The 14,390-nt window shown below is 55.0% G+C and overlaps 1 protein-coding gene and 1 non-coding gene across 2 annotated transcripts in view; one reads left to right on the top strand and one right to left on the bottom strand.

Moving 5' to 3' along the window:
• NKD1 (NKD inhibitor of WNT signaling pathway 1) overlaps positions 1–14,390 on the top strand; it is a 74,653-nt gene that overhangs the window by 44,945 nt on the left and 15,318 nt on the right. The window contains exon 4 of the mRNA XM_040982729.1: positions 5,964–6,030. Within this exon, the coding sequence (XP_040838663.1) occupies positions 5,964–6,030 (67 nt within the window). The remainder of the gene's footprint in view (positions 1–5,963; positions 6,031–14,390) is intronic.
• LOC121158123 lies at positions 8,710–8,816 on the bottom strand. Its single transcript, XR_005884146.1, has one exon. It is a non-coding gene; the product is annotated as a U6 spliceosomal RNA (small nuclear RNA).

Here is a 14,390-nt window from a genome sequence, read left to right as displayed (position 1 = left end):
GGGATATGGACAAGGGTGGCTTGCTGGGATGACAGCCCAGGAAGTGGACTTGGCTGGCCTGTTGCTGCCTAGAGCTGGCTTGTTCCGGATGGAGGCAGGTCCAAAACAAGGACTACTTGCACCCCACAGGGCTGAGAAAGGGAAGGCCAGGGGTCTCCATGCCGACGCCCTGTGTCGTGTATGCCCAGGAAATGGGCGAGGCTGGGGTCCCCAGGCCACGGGGATCTGCCGCCTGGGTCTGCCGTGTGGAACATGTTGATGACATCTGTAGCAGATTGAAATAGGCATGGAGAAATGTGAGGAATTTTAATTGCGGCTCCACATCTTTGTTGCTCCTCAGTAGGCTGAGCACCAGCCCTGGAGCCTCTTCTCCTCCACTTAGCCAAACTGGTATTTGGGAGTGGGGGTTGGGGCTTCCTTCCATGGCCACCAGGTTTGGCTTTGGGGCCGGAAACTGCAGATGGCTTTGTGGGGCTATGAGTGTCAGAGCTAGTGGCTTCTGTAGCCATGAGGAGGATCAGGCCTGGTCCTGGGGCAGTCAACACTTGTTTAGTAAAGCACTTAGGGCCCAAAGTAACCAGTGGGTGGCTGTGGCCATGGCAGGGAGCTCAGGGTTCCTCAGGAGAGTGGCCACTGATAGCTAGAGCAGCTACTTGGGAAGCTGCTCGGTGAGGCCTGGGTTTTGAGGCTGTTTCCTGGGAGAGTGGCCCAGTCTTCCTCCCATCCCTGGGGAGGGGGATATCCCAGCCCCTTCTTCCACCTGTCCCTGGTCCCTGGGGTGATGGCTGGACTGGATATTGATATACTCAGGCTGGGGCTTGGTCTGCTGTGCCCACAGGTGCACTGGGCTCTGGAGGCAGGTGGGTGAGAAAGTAGTAGAGGCAGGACCAGAGAGGCCTGCAGGAGAGGTACAGGTTAGAGACACTCACCATGAGGCCCCTGAGTGGCTGACCCTGTCCCTTTTTTGTTTCCTGGGGCTAGCCCCAGGGGAGTCTGCTCTGCTGAAGAGGGGTGTGACTGGAACACCAGGGCAGTGCCTGTGGGCACCACAGACCTCACCTTGAACTGGAGTTGCCCCCTTCAACACAACAGGGGCCATGTTACAGGAAAGAAAAGCAGGGCCTGGATACCGAGGCATAGCCCACTGCGCGTGAGCCAGCTCCACTGCCCCTCCTTCTCCATGCTGCCTCTGCTGTTTGGAGTCACCCTCATCCACGTGCTTGCCTGTGTATCCTGCAATGTGCGCTGGCCCTGTGGCCTTCCATGGTGTGCAGGTGTCTCCGACTGTCGGTTGACATCTCTGTGAAATTGGATGCATCTCCTGGTCCACCTATGTTGAGCTTGCCATTGGAGGGAAGGTGAGGTCTTGGGGAGACTGAGGCACTGGATGGCTGGGTGTCACGGTGTTTGCTAGGGTGATATGTGAGAATGTTCTGGCATGCGTGTTGCGAGTAGATGAAGTGGGAGGGAAGCTGACATTCTGTGTCTGTGACTGTGCATCTGTGTCTGATGTGAGCCCAGGTATTTGGTCAACCCTAGCTTGCACACTCCTCTTTGACAATGAAATCCCCATTGCATCGAGTCACGTGCCTGCTGCCATGCAACTGCTGTGGCTGAGTGGGGCCTGTGTGGGTGCTGGGCAACAGGGTACCTGGCCTACCTCCCAGGCAAGGCATAAGCAGCCCAGCTCCCTTTTCTTGAGGCCTTGGGAGGCGTGGCCATCCCACATCCATACAGCCTGCTAGGAAGAAAGAACTTGCCAGGAATTTCCTGGGGTGGCTCCAGGGCGGGCTGCATGGATGGATTGCAGGGTTCTGGGGGTGGCTGGGTCCTACCCCTGGCCCCAGCTTGTCTTCCCCCAGTGTGCCCCAGCCATGCACATTGCTGGCATCTGTGAGTCGGGCTGTATTCTGTGGGCACCCGGAGTTTGCTTTGAGGCTGCGGCACCAACATCTGTTAGCTCTCAGGGAACAGAAAGATTGACAAAGAACGGCTGGGGGTGGGGGCAGGCGGAGGGCGGTGGGGATATTAAGTTCAGGAGGCTGAAGTCACAAAGACAAAGAGGAAAAAGCCCCAGCCCAACTCCAGCCCGCTCCCCAAGGCCCCTCTTTGATGTGGTTTTCCCGTCCCCGGAGGCCTTATAAGGCATTGTGCCTGCAATTCTGGGCTCTGGGCTGGCCCTGGCTGCACATCCAGTGCCCTAGGGAGCTGGCCTCACTTCCTGGGGCCCAGGACTGGCAGAGGGGGCAGTGCTGGGGCAGTGGAAGAAAGCACAACTGGGCTGTGTGGTCTCAGAGATCCTACCAAGCGGGGGGCAGCCTGGCACCAGGTTGGGGGACAGGGGCAGGGGAGCAAGGCTGTGATCAGACTGTGACATGCTGCTCTGAGACGGAGTTGGCCAGGACAGAGGAAGAGCCAGGGTGAGGGCCCAGTGGAAACCAGAAGCAGTGAATGAGGGGTGTGGCCTCTGGCCCTGGCCTTTACTAGCAGTGTGGCCTCATGTAAGTCCCTCTCTGAGCCTCAGTTTTCTCTCCTGTGAAGTGGGTATGATGAGGGCACCCTTTTGACCTAGGGAGCCTCTAGCTGAGCTGGGATTTGAGCTGACATTTGCTTGACTGCAACCCCCTGCCCTCTGAGCCAGGGATCCTGTAGGGCAAGGCCCGTGGGCGTCAGAGCCAACTCCAGTTACAGGTATCTGCCTTCTTGCAGGAGCTGATGAAGGCCTGGCTCCTACACCTGGCATGTAGGGCCTTGTGCAGTGGCCAGGTTCACAGGCCACGAGCCGTGGGGACCCTTGAGGTCTGCTGGACAGACCTGAATGCTTGACCTGTTGCACTGCTTTATATGTGACCCTTGCCTGGTCCCAGGAACTGTGATTCCAATGCGTCCTGCTTACTTTGCCATGGACTTGGCACCTTGGCTCTGAGCGCTGGTCCAGGGTCTGGGGTCTGCATCTGACCTTGACCCTCTTGTTGGTGAAGCAGGATATCATGTGAGGAGAGACATCAAGTGTGTGCGTGTATCTCCTCTGGCCTCTTTCCTTATAAAGCCACTAGGCTTCTATCACAGGTGCTCCACCCTGATGATCTTCGCAAATCCCAGTCGCTCCCCCAAATCCTGCCTCAGACCCCATCCCTACCAGTTGGCTTCAGTTTCCCTCTCTGTCACAGTGGGGATGAATGGGATCTTAATCCAGGCCCCGTGTAATCCACGGGCTTGAGCCAGGGTAGCCGAGGGCTTGTCCCTCTCCCGACAACGCCTCTCAGAGCCACCTCCTCACTTAAACATGGAGTGATGAGGAGCCCTCACCACGAGGACCCCACTGCATGGCCACCCTGCCGTGTGCCTGCACTACTGCCTAACTGCCTTAGCACTGTTTCCCTGGTCTTTAAGGTCCTTGCGTACAAACAGTGGTGACAGTGATCCTGGTCACTTGACAATTCGCAGTTCATTTTAGGAGGCTTCCTTCTTGGAGGACGGCTGTTGTGACCATGTAAAGGGTTTGTTGAATATAAAAGGCGCCTTGCACTGTGGCAGACAGCAAATGCATGCATGTCTGCTGCTCTGTTATTGTTGGGAATTATCCCCGCACCCATTTTACAGATAAGTAGACTGAGGTCCAAAAGGACCAGAAGCTAGTGGAGCCAGGGCATGGTTCTGTGTCTTGCTCCATATCTCCCTGTCCTCGTTGCCATTTGTTCTAGGGACAGAAAGCTTAGGGACCTCAGACACTGCTCGTTACAACCCCTGGGCTGTGTGGCTCGGTGGATGAGGTAATTTCACCATGGTGATACCAGGGGCAAACGGGTCGTGTTCACAGGGCAGGCTGATGTGTAGCAGTAAGAAGCCAACGCAGAACTTGCTGGAAGTCCGCTTTTGTGAGTGTGTCAGATAGCTTGGTCCTCCCCGTGGGCCATGGTGCGTTGTAAGCTGTGGGCGGAGGGATCTCACACGGGATGCCCCTGTCCACAGTGCTGCGTGTACTTAGTTCTTCCCTGCGCAGCACTGAAAGGGTGCGAAGTCTCACGGATGCAGGCGGCTTGACACAGCCCGATGGTGGCTGAGGGCAGGGCCCCCCTCTGCAGAAGCACTCTGCGTGGAGAGGTGTGTGTTATCCCTTGAAGATTGTCGCCTGCTGTTGCCAGGAGCCGCCGCCTCCCAGCCTCACAGGGGCAGGCGGCCTACGTCTTTTGCAAGCGCTTGAAAGATGAGCTTTAATTGGCTGCCAGGACGTCCCTGCCATCTGACGATGCCACCTGTGCGTGTGCCTTTCCTGTCAGCGGCTCCCAGCTCCCCTGTCAACTCGGGCTCTGTTTAACACAAGCAGCCAGTTTACAAGCCTGGGAAATGTTGGGTGATTACAGTAATTGGCAGAGGAGGAGATACAGCGCGGCCGACTCCTGGAATAAAGTGGCCTGGTTGAGAAGGAAAGGGGTTGCCAATGAGGGCGAACAGCTACCTTTGAACAGTCTTTCTCAGAGAGGATGCTGTGTCCCAGAGGGAGGCGGAAGGAAGAGAAGGCAGAAGGCTGGCCCGACCCTCGTAGACCCTCTTGCCACTAAGTCAAACCCCAAGCCCCAGCAGCTTGCCCCCAGCTGTGTGACCAACTGGGCGGGGCCTCCTTCAGTTCATCTAGACCAGGGCTAACTTTGCTGTTAAGCCACAGAGCTGTGGGTTTTGAGGGTTTTTTTTTTTTTCCCCAAAGGAGAGAGGTTTTTTTTTTTTTTCTTTCCACTAAGAGAAGTTTGACAACCGCTGCTCAGGGGCTTTTGTGTTGTGTCTCTGTGTGGCTTGAGGAACGCTGTGAGAGAGAACATCCTTATCGGTACAGCTGGAATGAAGCGGAGGCAGCTCCCCAAGCCTTGCTTGTCCCCCGAGAAGGGGAGTGTTTCCCAAAGCGGGTTCCTTGGAACACCTGATGTGTTCAAAAGGCAAAAAAAAAAAAAGAAAAGAAAGAAAGAAAGAAAACCCACAAAACTGTGGCTTAAGTAGATTGGCAGAACATAGTACACCAAAGTACTTCAAAAAGGCCGCAGAAAATGTGGATGATGGAAACATTTTGCATGGATTTCAGTTGGTTTGGCACCAGTATAAACTTATCTTTTCATTCCATTTCCCAGTAAGCTTTTTGAAGTACCCTGGTACGTCAGTGCTGGGAGATTCATGGTGTTTATAAGCATCATAAAAGCTCTGATAAGTCCTGCGGCCAATGACCTGGCTTAACTTTGTTGAAAACCACCTTCTCTGATCAAAGAACTGCTCCTGGCAGAAGGCTGATAAGGCCACAGGACTGTCCGATAAACCCTAAGCTGATCTTCCTGGTGGCTAGCCTCATGCCCCTGTGGGATTGGACGGGGCCTCTCTTCACATCCCAGGAATTTCCCAGCCTGCATTTCAACCAAACTCCCCTCGCTAACCTGACATCTCCTGAGTCACAGGTGGGCCTGGTGGGGCAAGACGCCAGGCACCTTGTCCTCACGGGGGCAGAACAGGCATGGTGCGTGCAAGGAGCTGGCTGCCTTCTGAAAGGGTGTGTTGAGTGTGTGTTGATGAGCTGGTCTGTAGAATGGGGGGCTGACATGAGCAGGGGCTGGGGAGTGGGTCCTACTTGTTGTGTTGCACATTCACATTGAGGGGAAAGGCTCTTAGGGTGGAGCATAGCCACAAGCCAGCCCTTGGGACCCCTGCTGGAGGCTCGTGGGGCAGGCTTGCAGCTCGCCTGTCTGTTCCTGTCTGTTGGGCTGGACAAGAGTTGGTTTTCTTGTCTGGTGTTTATACTTCCAGGGTGGGATGCACTTCCTGAAGCAGAAGCATGCCCCAGCCCCAAAGCACCTCTAGGGGTTGAATTCTCAAGTAGCACAAGGTCCTCCCCACTGACCCAATTCAACTCAGAACTGGGGTCTTCCCCACCCCTGTCATCTGCAGCCCAACCCTTTTCAACTCCCTACTTTGTCTTCCTCCAGGAGCTCGTGGGTGAGGTTTTCAGAGAGACCCTCAGCGAGGAGGAAGAGGAGGACTTCCGGCTGGAAGGTACGTGGGACTCCCTGGCTCTTACCTGTGACAGTGAGGGGGGTTGGGATGTCTGTTGGTCCACCGTGTACCCTGTCTACTCCAGGGACGCTGCAGCTCTTGGGGAGCTGGGCTGGGGTGAAGAGCCAGGGATTGTGCACTTTGTGACCTGGGACAGGTGTCAGTGAAAGCAGCCCCTGGGACCATGGGAAGCATCCCCACACAGCAGCAGGCAGAGACTAAACCCTGCATACTGTAGCTGTCCTAATTCCCTGTGTCACCGTATATGTCACTCACCTGGGGTGCACACACTCAGCCCCTCGCCTCTAGCATCTTGGGCACACCTCTTCCTCCCTTCAAGGGAAGGAGCTATTTTTTTATTATTGTTTATTTTTATTGGAAAGTCAGATATGCAGAGAGGAGGGGAGACAGAGAGGAAGATCTTCCATCTACTGATTTACTCCCTTAGTTGTTAAAACAGCTGGCGCTGAACCGATCAGAAGCCAGGAGCTTCTTCCAGGTCTCCCATGTGGCTGCAAGGTCCTAAGGCTTTGGGCCGTCCTTGACTACTCTCCTGGCCCACAGGCAGGAGCTGGATGGGAAACAGGGCCGTCAGGATTAGAACCGGTGCCCATATGGGATTCCAGTGTATGCAAGGTGAAACTTTGCCGCTAGGCTATTGTGCTGTGCCATTTTGTAGCAAAATTCGAAGAGTAGAGAGAGACACACTGCTTTTCCCCTTTGTGGCTCCCTGTGCTGGGTGCGAGGAGCGAATGGCGTCCCGAAGCCAGAGCATACATGTGTGCTGGACAGGAGAGCGTTTTCGGTTTTCCCTCCAAGTTGGTGACAAGGTTCCTAGATGTAGAATCCTAGGAGAGCCATCGCAGCAGCTGGGTGGCAGGCTGGGGTGCAAAGGTCCCTGATGGTGGGAGAAACAGAGTTGAAACGAGGGAGTCTGGACAGGATCCAGCCCTCGGGATGTCCTGTGGGCTTTGAGCAGAGAGCAGACAGGGCCAGGAGGATATCAGGAGGTGCTGGGGCCAGAGCTGAAGACCATGGCTGCAGCCGGCCTGGGAGCTGTGCTGTGTGTCAGATCACAGCTCCACGCCAGGCCTGCAGACTCCACTGTCCCTTCAGGTCACCTCCAGGGTAACCTGGGGTGCTGGGAACAGCACTGTTTGGAAAGGGACTCCAGTTGTTTTGGAGGTGGCAGCAGCCTGGGGACCCAGCTAGCTGTCAAACTTGACTCAAGCGGGTGGAACAGCCTGGACAGAAAGCGGTGTGCAGGTGTGTCGTTGGTGCCTGTGCATAGGGGCTCAGCTGCCCAAGGTGTAGCTGTCATCCTTGGTTCCAGGGAGAGATCCTATGGCTTGGTACCCAGGAGTCTGCAATATGCAGGCCTGGGGAGCGAAGTGACCTACACACCCATGACATCTGCTTCAGCCTCCAATCCTTGTCGCTACTTCTTTGTCCGTTTGTATGGTAACTTTACTACCAGGTCCATTCTCTATCCACTCATCCTTGCCTCTGCTGCATCCATCATCCATTCACTGTTCATCCACCCATCCACCTGTCACTCACCCACCTCTGTCCATCATCCACCCATCCTCCCACTCACCTGTGACCCACCCCTCCCACCTCCCATCTGCCCATCCATCCATCCATCCATCCATCCATCCATCTATCCATCCATCCAACTGTTGCTATACCTATCACCACCCATCCTTCCACCACTGTCAATTTGTTCACTTGCCTATTCTTCTGGTCCTGACCCATCTGCCAGCCAGCCTTATCACTCTAGTCCTGCCTCCCCCTCCATATTCCACCCATCCATCAGCATGCACTCATTAGCAGTGCCCATTGTTTATTGGGCCTCTGCTTAAAGCCAGAAAACCAGAGACATTTCTGTGCCTTGACGCTCAACCTAAAATCATGTGATTGGTTTCCACTGAGATGTTTTTGTCTGCAAACAAGCAGGAAATGAGCCAAAGTCCCTGCTTCTTCCCAGCTCTGGCCATGACTTGCTGTATGATCCTGGGCAGGTCTCTCTCTGGGTCCCCCTTGCCTCCTGGTTACATGAAGGATGGTGACACAGAGTCAAACTCGGTAGGCACTTGGGATGTGGGAGTGTATACCTTATGTACAGAGGGTACACCTTGCCAGAGGTGGCACTTTCAAGTCTTGGTGGCAAAGGATAAAGGAGGCACAGGTGACTTGTAGGAAGGGCCCTGCTCCTGTCAAGCAGAGTGTGCAACAGTGACAGTGGACTGAGCCCACAGCCCCCCAGCTGCTTATCAGGCATCTGACCAGTCACTGGAGGTGTCTACTGAGGATTGGATACCACTAACCTGCCTCAATTTCCCAATTAGAGAATGGGCTGGGTTCAGTTGTTGGCCAAGCATCAAGATTCCTTTCCGACAGACCAAAACATGCATAGAAGTGTCACGTGTACATGTGACCACAGGCTCCTGAAGGGTGGACATGGTGTGACGGTGTCCCTACAAGCAGAAGACACTGGCTCATCCACAGTCTTGCTGTGAATGCCTTGTGTGGACACAGGCTTGGATGGCCTGCGCTCCCTCTGGACGGAGAAGGGACTGCTTTGGAGAGGGTCGTTAGAAAAGGCTGTGCTATCTGCTGTACTTGCTTGTTTCACTCCTGTAAGAAAAATGTGATCATATATTTCTTTTTTGGAAAAAAAAAAATATGGAACGCTTCACAAATGTGCATGTTACCCTTGTGCAAGGGCTGTGCTAATCTTCTCTGTATCATTCCAATTTTAGTGTATGTGCTGCCAAAGCGAGCACATAGTCATATGTTTCTTGCAAGACTAGGAACCAGTGGAGTTTGGGGCTCATGTTGTGGCACACTGAGTTAGATCATTGTTTGAGTCTTCCAGCATCCCATATGCACTGGGCCAAATCCTGGCTGCTCTGCTTCCAATCCAGCTTCCTGCATACAACCTGGGAAGGCAGCACTAGATGGCCCAAGTATACATGCCACCCATGAGGCAGACCCAGGAGGAATTTATGACTCTTGTTCCAGCCTGACCCCAGCCCAGCTTTGGTGTTCATTTGGTGGGGAGTGAATCCCTCTATCTCTCTGTCTCTCCATCTCTCACTTTGACTTTCAAGTAAATGAAATCTTTTAGAAAAAGGAGAAAGAAAACAGGATGTGAAAGTGAGAACAAATTGTAAGTCAGGTCGAGAGAGTGGGGATGCTCAGACTTGGGCCAGGTGGGTACCTGGACCTGTCCTCTGTCTGTAGTAGTTGTGGGTCTCTGAACACCTCCCAGGATGGGGACATAAGCTGAGGCTGGTGGGCTGAATGTGGCCTGGGGACCATCCACCTGCCCTGGACCTTTGCCTGTGGGTGTCTGTCCCTCTGTGCTGCTGGCCAAGGAAAGACAAGCTGAGTCCTGAATCTCTCCTTTGTCTTCTTGTTGGCCAAGTTCGTTGCCTCTTGGCGGGCTGGAGAGCTCTTTAGGAGAGAGAAAAAAGGCCATGTGAAGCGTGAAGATAAAAAGAAGTCTTTTAGCCATCCCAGGAGAGGCTGGCTGAAGCTCCTGCGCTGTTATGTAAAGCCGGCCCTAATCCAGCGTCTTAACCGCCTTAACTGGCCAGCTGGGAGCGGGAGCTATGGGAGATTAAGGCTGGGCTCCATGCGGGGCCGCTGCTGAGAGCTCCTTTTGAACCAAGGAGAGAACAAAGTAAACATCAAAAGTCCTGAGCCCCAGAGCCACTTGGGTGTGGCAGCGATGGGGAGAAGGGGAAATGGACCATCCCTCTGCTGACCCAGCCCAGGCTCAGGATGAGGAGGTGACCCCAGGGTCCAACAGGGCAGGAGGTCAGGGGGCAGCAAGCAGCCTGTGGCTTGTCCCTGGAGTGGAACCTGGTGCCAAGCTTGTTGGGCATCCCCATGTCACCCTCTGGGACCTCCCAACAATCACTGGATCCCGGGGGCATCCCCCACGTCCGTCACTGGCTACAGTCCCAGCATTGTCCCTGCTGCAGGAGAGAAAGACCTCCTTACGTCCCCTTGATCTTCTTTCCCGCTAGGCCCCCTGCCCTGGCCCTCCTCTCTCTGTCTCAGCCCCCAGCATGGCCCCACCGTCCTTCCACACCAGCATGCTCATTTCTGATCTGCGGACTTTGTGGCTTTGTCTATGGAAGCTGGCTCTGCAGATTCCTGTCTGACCTGCTGCTCTCACTTCCAGTGCCTCTTGGGGGGCCAGGCCCTCCTCGGCTCAAGGGGCAGGTGTCCATGGGAGCTGGTTCTGTCATTTGTGTTGGAGCTGAGACCTACTGCAGGTTCAGCAGTCCGGGACGGCGTGCAAACCCCTCAGCTGTGCACTGGCCCTGAACTTTGCCTTGTTCGTCATTCTGCTAGGGGTGTCTCCCTACCCTTGTTCTGGAATCAGACTGCTGCCCTGCTTGACTTTAGCACCACTGTATTTCTGTGCTTCAGTCTCCTCATTGGGCTCTTCTCCTCCAGAGCTTGGTGGTCATCTATATAGCAAGGTCATCTACAGAACCCCTGACAACAGCCCCAGTGCCCAGTCCATGCCAGCTGTCCTGCTTCTGTCATGGGCCCAGGTTTCCTGAAAGGGGTGGCCCCTGCTTGTAAATGTTTACCTGGGCCACATCAAAGACACTGACACCTTGAAGAGGCTTTCATCCTATTAGAAGCTTTCTGTGCCTCCTTGTACGTGCAGCAAGTCAGGCATGCAGTAAGTGCTCAGTAAACGCTCGTGAGACGAATGGCAGCACCAGGCAGTCCCTGGAGTCAGGTGATGGCTCCTGCATGTCCCTGCCAGCTTCCCAGGTGACACGTGTCACAGCCACTGGCACGGCTCTCTGAGAAGCCTTTGATCCCTTCATCTGTAGCTGGAAAATTGAAGCTCAGAGAGGGATATGGGCCCATCCAGTGTCACACAGCACAGTGAGACACTTATCTAGACCTCCCACTCCTGCTCTTCAAGTGCCTGCTGCTGCTGGGAGGCCCTTCTGGGTCCAGGCTTCACAGCCATGAGCGTGGTACTTGCCAGGGCATTCCCCAGATGGAGATAGGTGGTCAATACAACACATAAATAAGCCCAACACTGGGCATACAAGCCAGGGAGGACGAAGCCCTAGGCTAAAGGAACCCAGTGTCCGGGTGGCAGGAGATGGCAGGGGCGAGAGTGGGACCAGCAGTGAAGGTGAGGATGGCCCGGTAGAGGAACACCCAGTTGTGCCACCTACTTCACCAGATAATGCCAGCTTCTATAGAGGATGGTCCCTGTCGAGGGAGGACAGAGGCCACAAGACTGGAGCAGTGTAGACAAGTGTGGGACTGGAGAGGAGTGCAGGGAGCAGGTGGGGTCCATGAGCACCTGAGATTCAAAGCAGGAGCTGCCATGTTGCCTCCCAAGTAGTGAGTGTGACAGGTGACCTTCCACCCTCGGGTTCTGGATGTGCTGGGTTGTGATGCCCGTTGCGCATCCACATGGAGATGCTGTGTGGGCAGCAGGCTGCCTGACAAGTTGATCCTGGAGATTGGGGTTGGCAGAGCTAGGGCATGGGCACTTCCTCCAGGAACGCCGCCAGCACAGACAGTGGAACATGACTCCAGGGTGATCCACCAGGCTGTCCAGGTGATCCACCACGCTGTCCAGGTGATCCACCACTCTGTCCAGGTGATCCACCACGCTGTCCAGGTGATCCACCACGCTGTCTGGGTTGCTCCCCTGGAGATTCCAAACTGGAACATGTACTGGGTAGCAGCAGGGATCCCTGATAGAGCTTGTCCCGTCAGGAGACTCAGCAGCCAGCCTGCTACACCACCATGAGCCGAGTTTCCGAGTTTCCACCAGGACACAGGGAACAAGTGGAGTTTGTTACCTCTGCGGTTTTTCTCCCATCTGCTCTTCATAAGAGCCAGCCGGAGCAGTGGAAACTCTATGTCCGATCCCAAGGAGCTTTTACTAGCTTCAAGAAGCTCGGGGCTAGACCCTAAGAGCCAAGTTGCATCACCCACGTTCAGTGGGGTGGGGGCAGGGAGCGGAAGCGCCCTGAGGTTTCCCGCCCACCCTCCCCTTTCCCAGTCTGCCCCAATCCCTCCAGAAACAGATGTTTTGTCTCAGGCTCAAAGCAAAGTGGCCCAGCAACCTTACGGTGTGATGAGAAGAAAAGGGACCAGGGTGCTCTTCTTTGGGAAAGCTCATTTTTTTCCTCCCCAGCCACAGCTGATCCTATAGCAAGGCCCTGACACAGCCGGTCCTGAGCCACCCAGGAAAGCAGAGCTAGGTGCACAGGGCTGTCCGGGGCGGGGGGGAGGGGCAGAAGCTGGAAGCCCTCCCCACCCCCACCCCCACCCCCGCCTTGCTTGGGTCACCCACTGGCTGTTATGGGGGCGGTGGAAGCCACCAGTTTTCCTGAAAAGCAAGAACCCAAAGCCACGGATTTGGCAAGTCAGGCTTCTGTGGGTTTTTTCGACAAACTCAACCCAAGCATGTTTAAGTTTTGGGTGTGTGAAATTGAGACATGCCAGGGTGGAGCGTGTGCCGTCAGAGGTGTGGCTGCATCCAGGCACTCTAACCATGTCATCAGCTCACATGCACGCCAGCTAGTCACTCTCCCCACCTCCACCCACTGCTGCCCACCCCATCATCATGTTCTGCCCTCCTGCTGGCACCTCCCCCAACCCCGCCCCGAGGTCGCCTCTCCCAGCTCAAGGCTCTGCAAGGTAGAGGGTCCCTCCTGAGTTGCTCTGTTTCCTGCACAAGCAGAGTTCTTGCTTTACTGCCTCGCACAAATCTAGGTTTTGTGGGATCTGAAGCTTACGCCATTTTGAGGGGCCCTTCTTGGAAGAAAAAAAAAAGCCCATTCTTTTATGACCATGAGCGGTAGGTATAGAGACTCTTGGCTGTTAAACGCAGAGCTCACCAGCCCCAACGCCCCCTAGCTCATTCCCCCAACCCCAAGTACCTCTGGGGTAGCCTGCAGAGTCTGAACAGAGAGAGGCAACCATCTTACCCAGCTGTGGCTAAAATGCTGAACTGTAAAAACGGGATAAAAACACAAGCTGAAAAGGTCCGTTTCTCAGCCCCACAGCCACGTCTCCCTAGATTCTGGCCCAGGCCTAGTCGCAGAGACCGTGGAACCCGGATGAAGCACGTGAGAGGGCTGGGGGTGTGCCCTGGAGATGTTGGGGCATCCGTGAGCTATCACAGGATGAGGCTTTGGGAGAGCACAGGGAGAAGGGTGCATTTTGGGGGATACTAGGTACTTCCTTCCTTTTAAAAAATTACTTATTTATTATTTATTTAGTTGAAAGAGCTACAGAGACACGGAAGAGACAGAGAGACTGGCTTGCTCTCAGATGGTCCCATTCACTGGGGCTTCTCAGTCTCCCGTGTGGGTGCAGGGCCCCAGGGACTTGGACCATCTGCTGCTGCTTTCCCAAGCACGTCGGCAGGAAAGTAGGTCAGAAGTGGAGCAGGCAGGACTTGAACCAACTCCTGCACAGGATGCTGGCATATCAGCTGTTAGGACAGGTGTGACAGGGCAGAGTGGCCATTGTAAGTGTGCACCCCCTGGGTTCAAACCGTGGTTCTGCTGCCTGCTCGCCCTTGTCCCATTTTGATGCTTGTGATATAGCTATCCTGTATGTGGAATGGACTCCCACAGTGTCTTCTGGCATGGCAGTTGAGGGCCCAGACAGTTTAAGGAGGGTGATATTGATACAGGTGGCATGCCAGCTCCCATTGGTATCAGGGTGAGCTTCCCGGAGGAAGAGGGGCTGCCTGCAGGATGAGCAGAGTCAGAGCAAGAGACAAAGACCCCTGGGTGGAGTCGACCCAGGGGAAAGCAATTCCCGAGATGGGGCTGAGGCCCTTGGACCTGACCTTGGGAAGGAGGGAGCCCCTGGCAGGAGAGGACCCGCATGGCTTTGTTTCCTACAGGTCCTGTGTGAGGTTATTATGGGGACTTGGCAAGTACCTGCATGTCCCTGGGACCGTCTGTCATGGGTGAGGGCGTTGACAAACAGAACCGTGCGTCTCTAGGATGCTGGCTCCCCGCGAGGGCCCGAGGCAGATGATGCGAGAAACCATTTGGTTGGAATGTGCACCCAATACCTTCCTCCTTGCTGGCAGGCAGCAGGTTCCCCCGCCTAATTATATTTGGCAGAGGCTAATATTAAAACTCATCTGCACTCCCTGTAACAGCTGCTGGCCAAGGGTCGGGGCCTCAGAAGCGTTTGAGACTGAAACACTTGCCACAGAGAAGGTGGCCGGGTCAGTTGAGAGGGACCGTGTGGCCGTGTCGTGGAGCTCCGGCTTGCGTTTAATCTCATGTCCTATCAGCAGAGAAGGACTTGCAGGTAGCGGGGTTGGCTGA

The sequence above is a fragment of the Ochotona curzoniae genome, unplaced genomic scaffold (assembly GCF_017591425.1).
Source record: "Ochotona curzoniae isolate NIBS_2020 unplaced genomic scaffold, NIBS_Ocur_1.0 contig_3622, whole genome shotgun sequence".
NCBI classification, from domain to species: Eukaryota; Metazoa; Chordata; class Mammalia; order Lagomorpha; family Ochotonidae; genus Ochotona; species Ochotona curzoniae.
The sequence above is the reverse complement of the archived record's forward strand: the minus strand, read 5'-3'. Positions and strand labels throughout refer to the sequence as shown.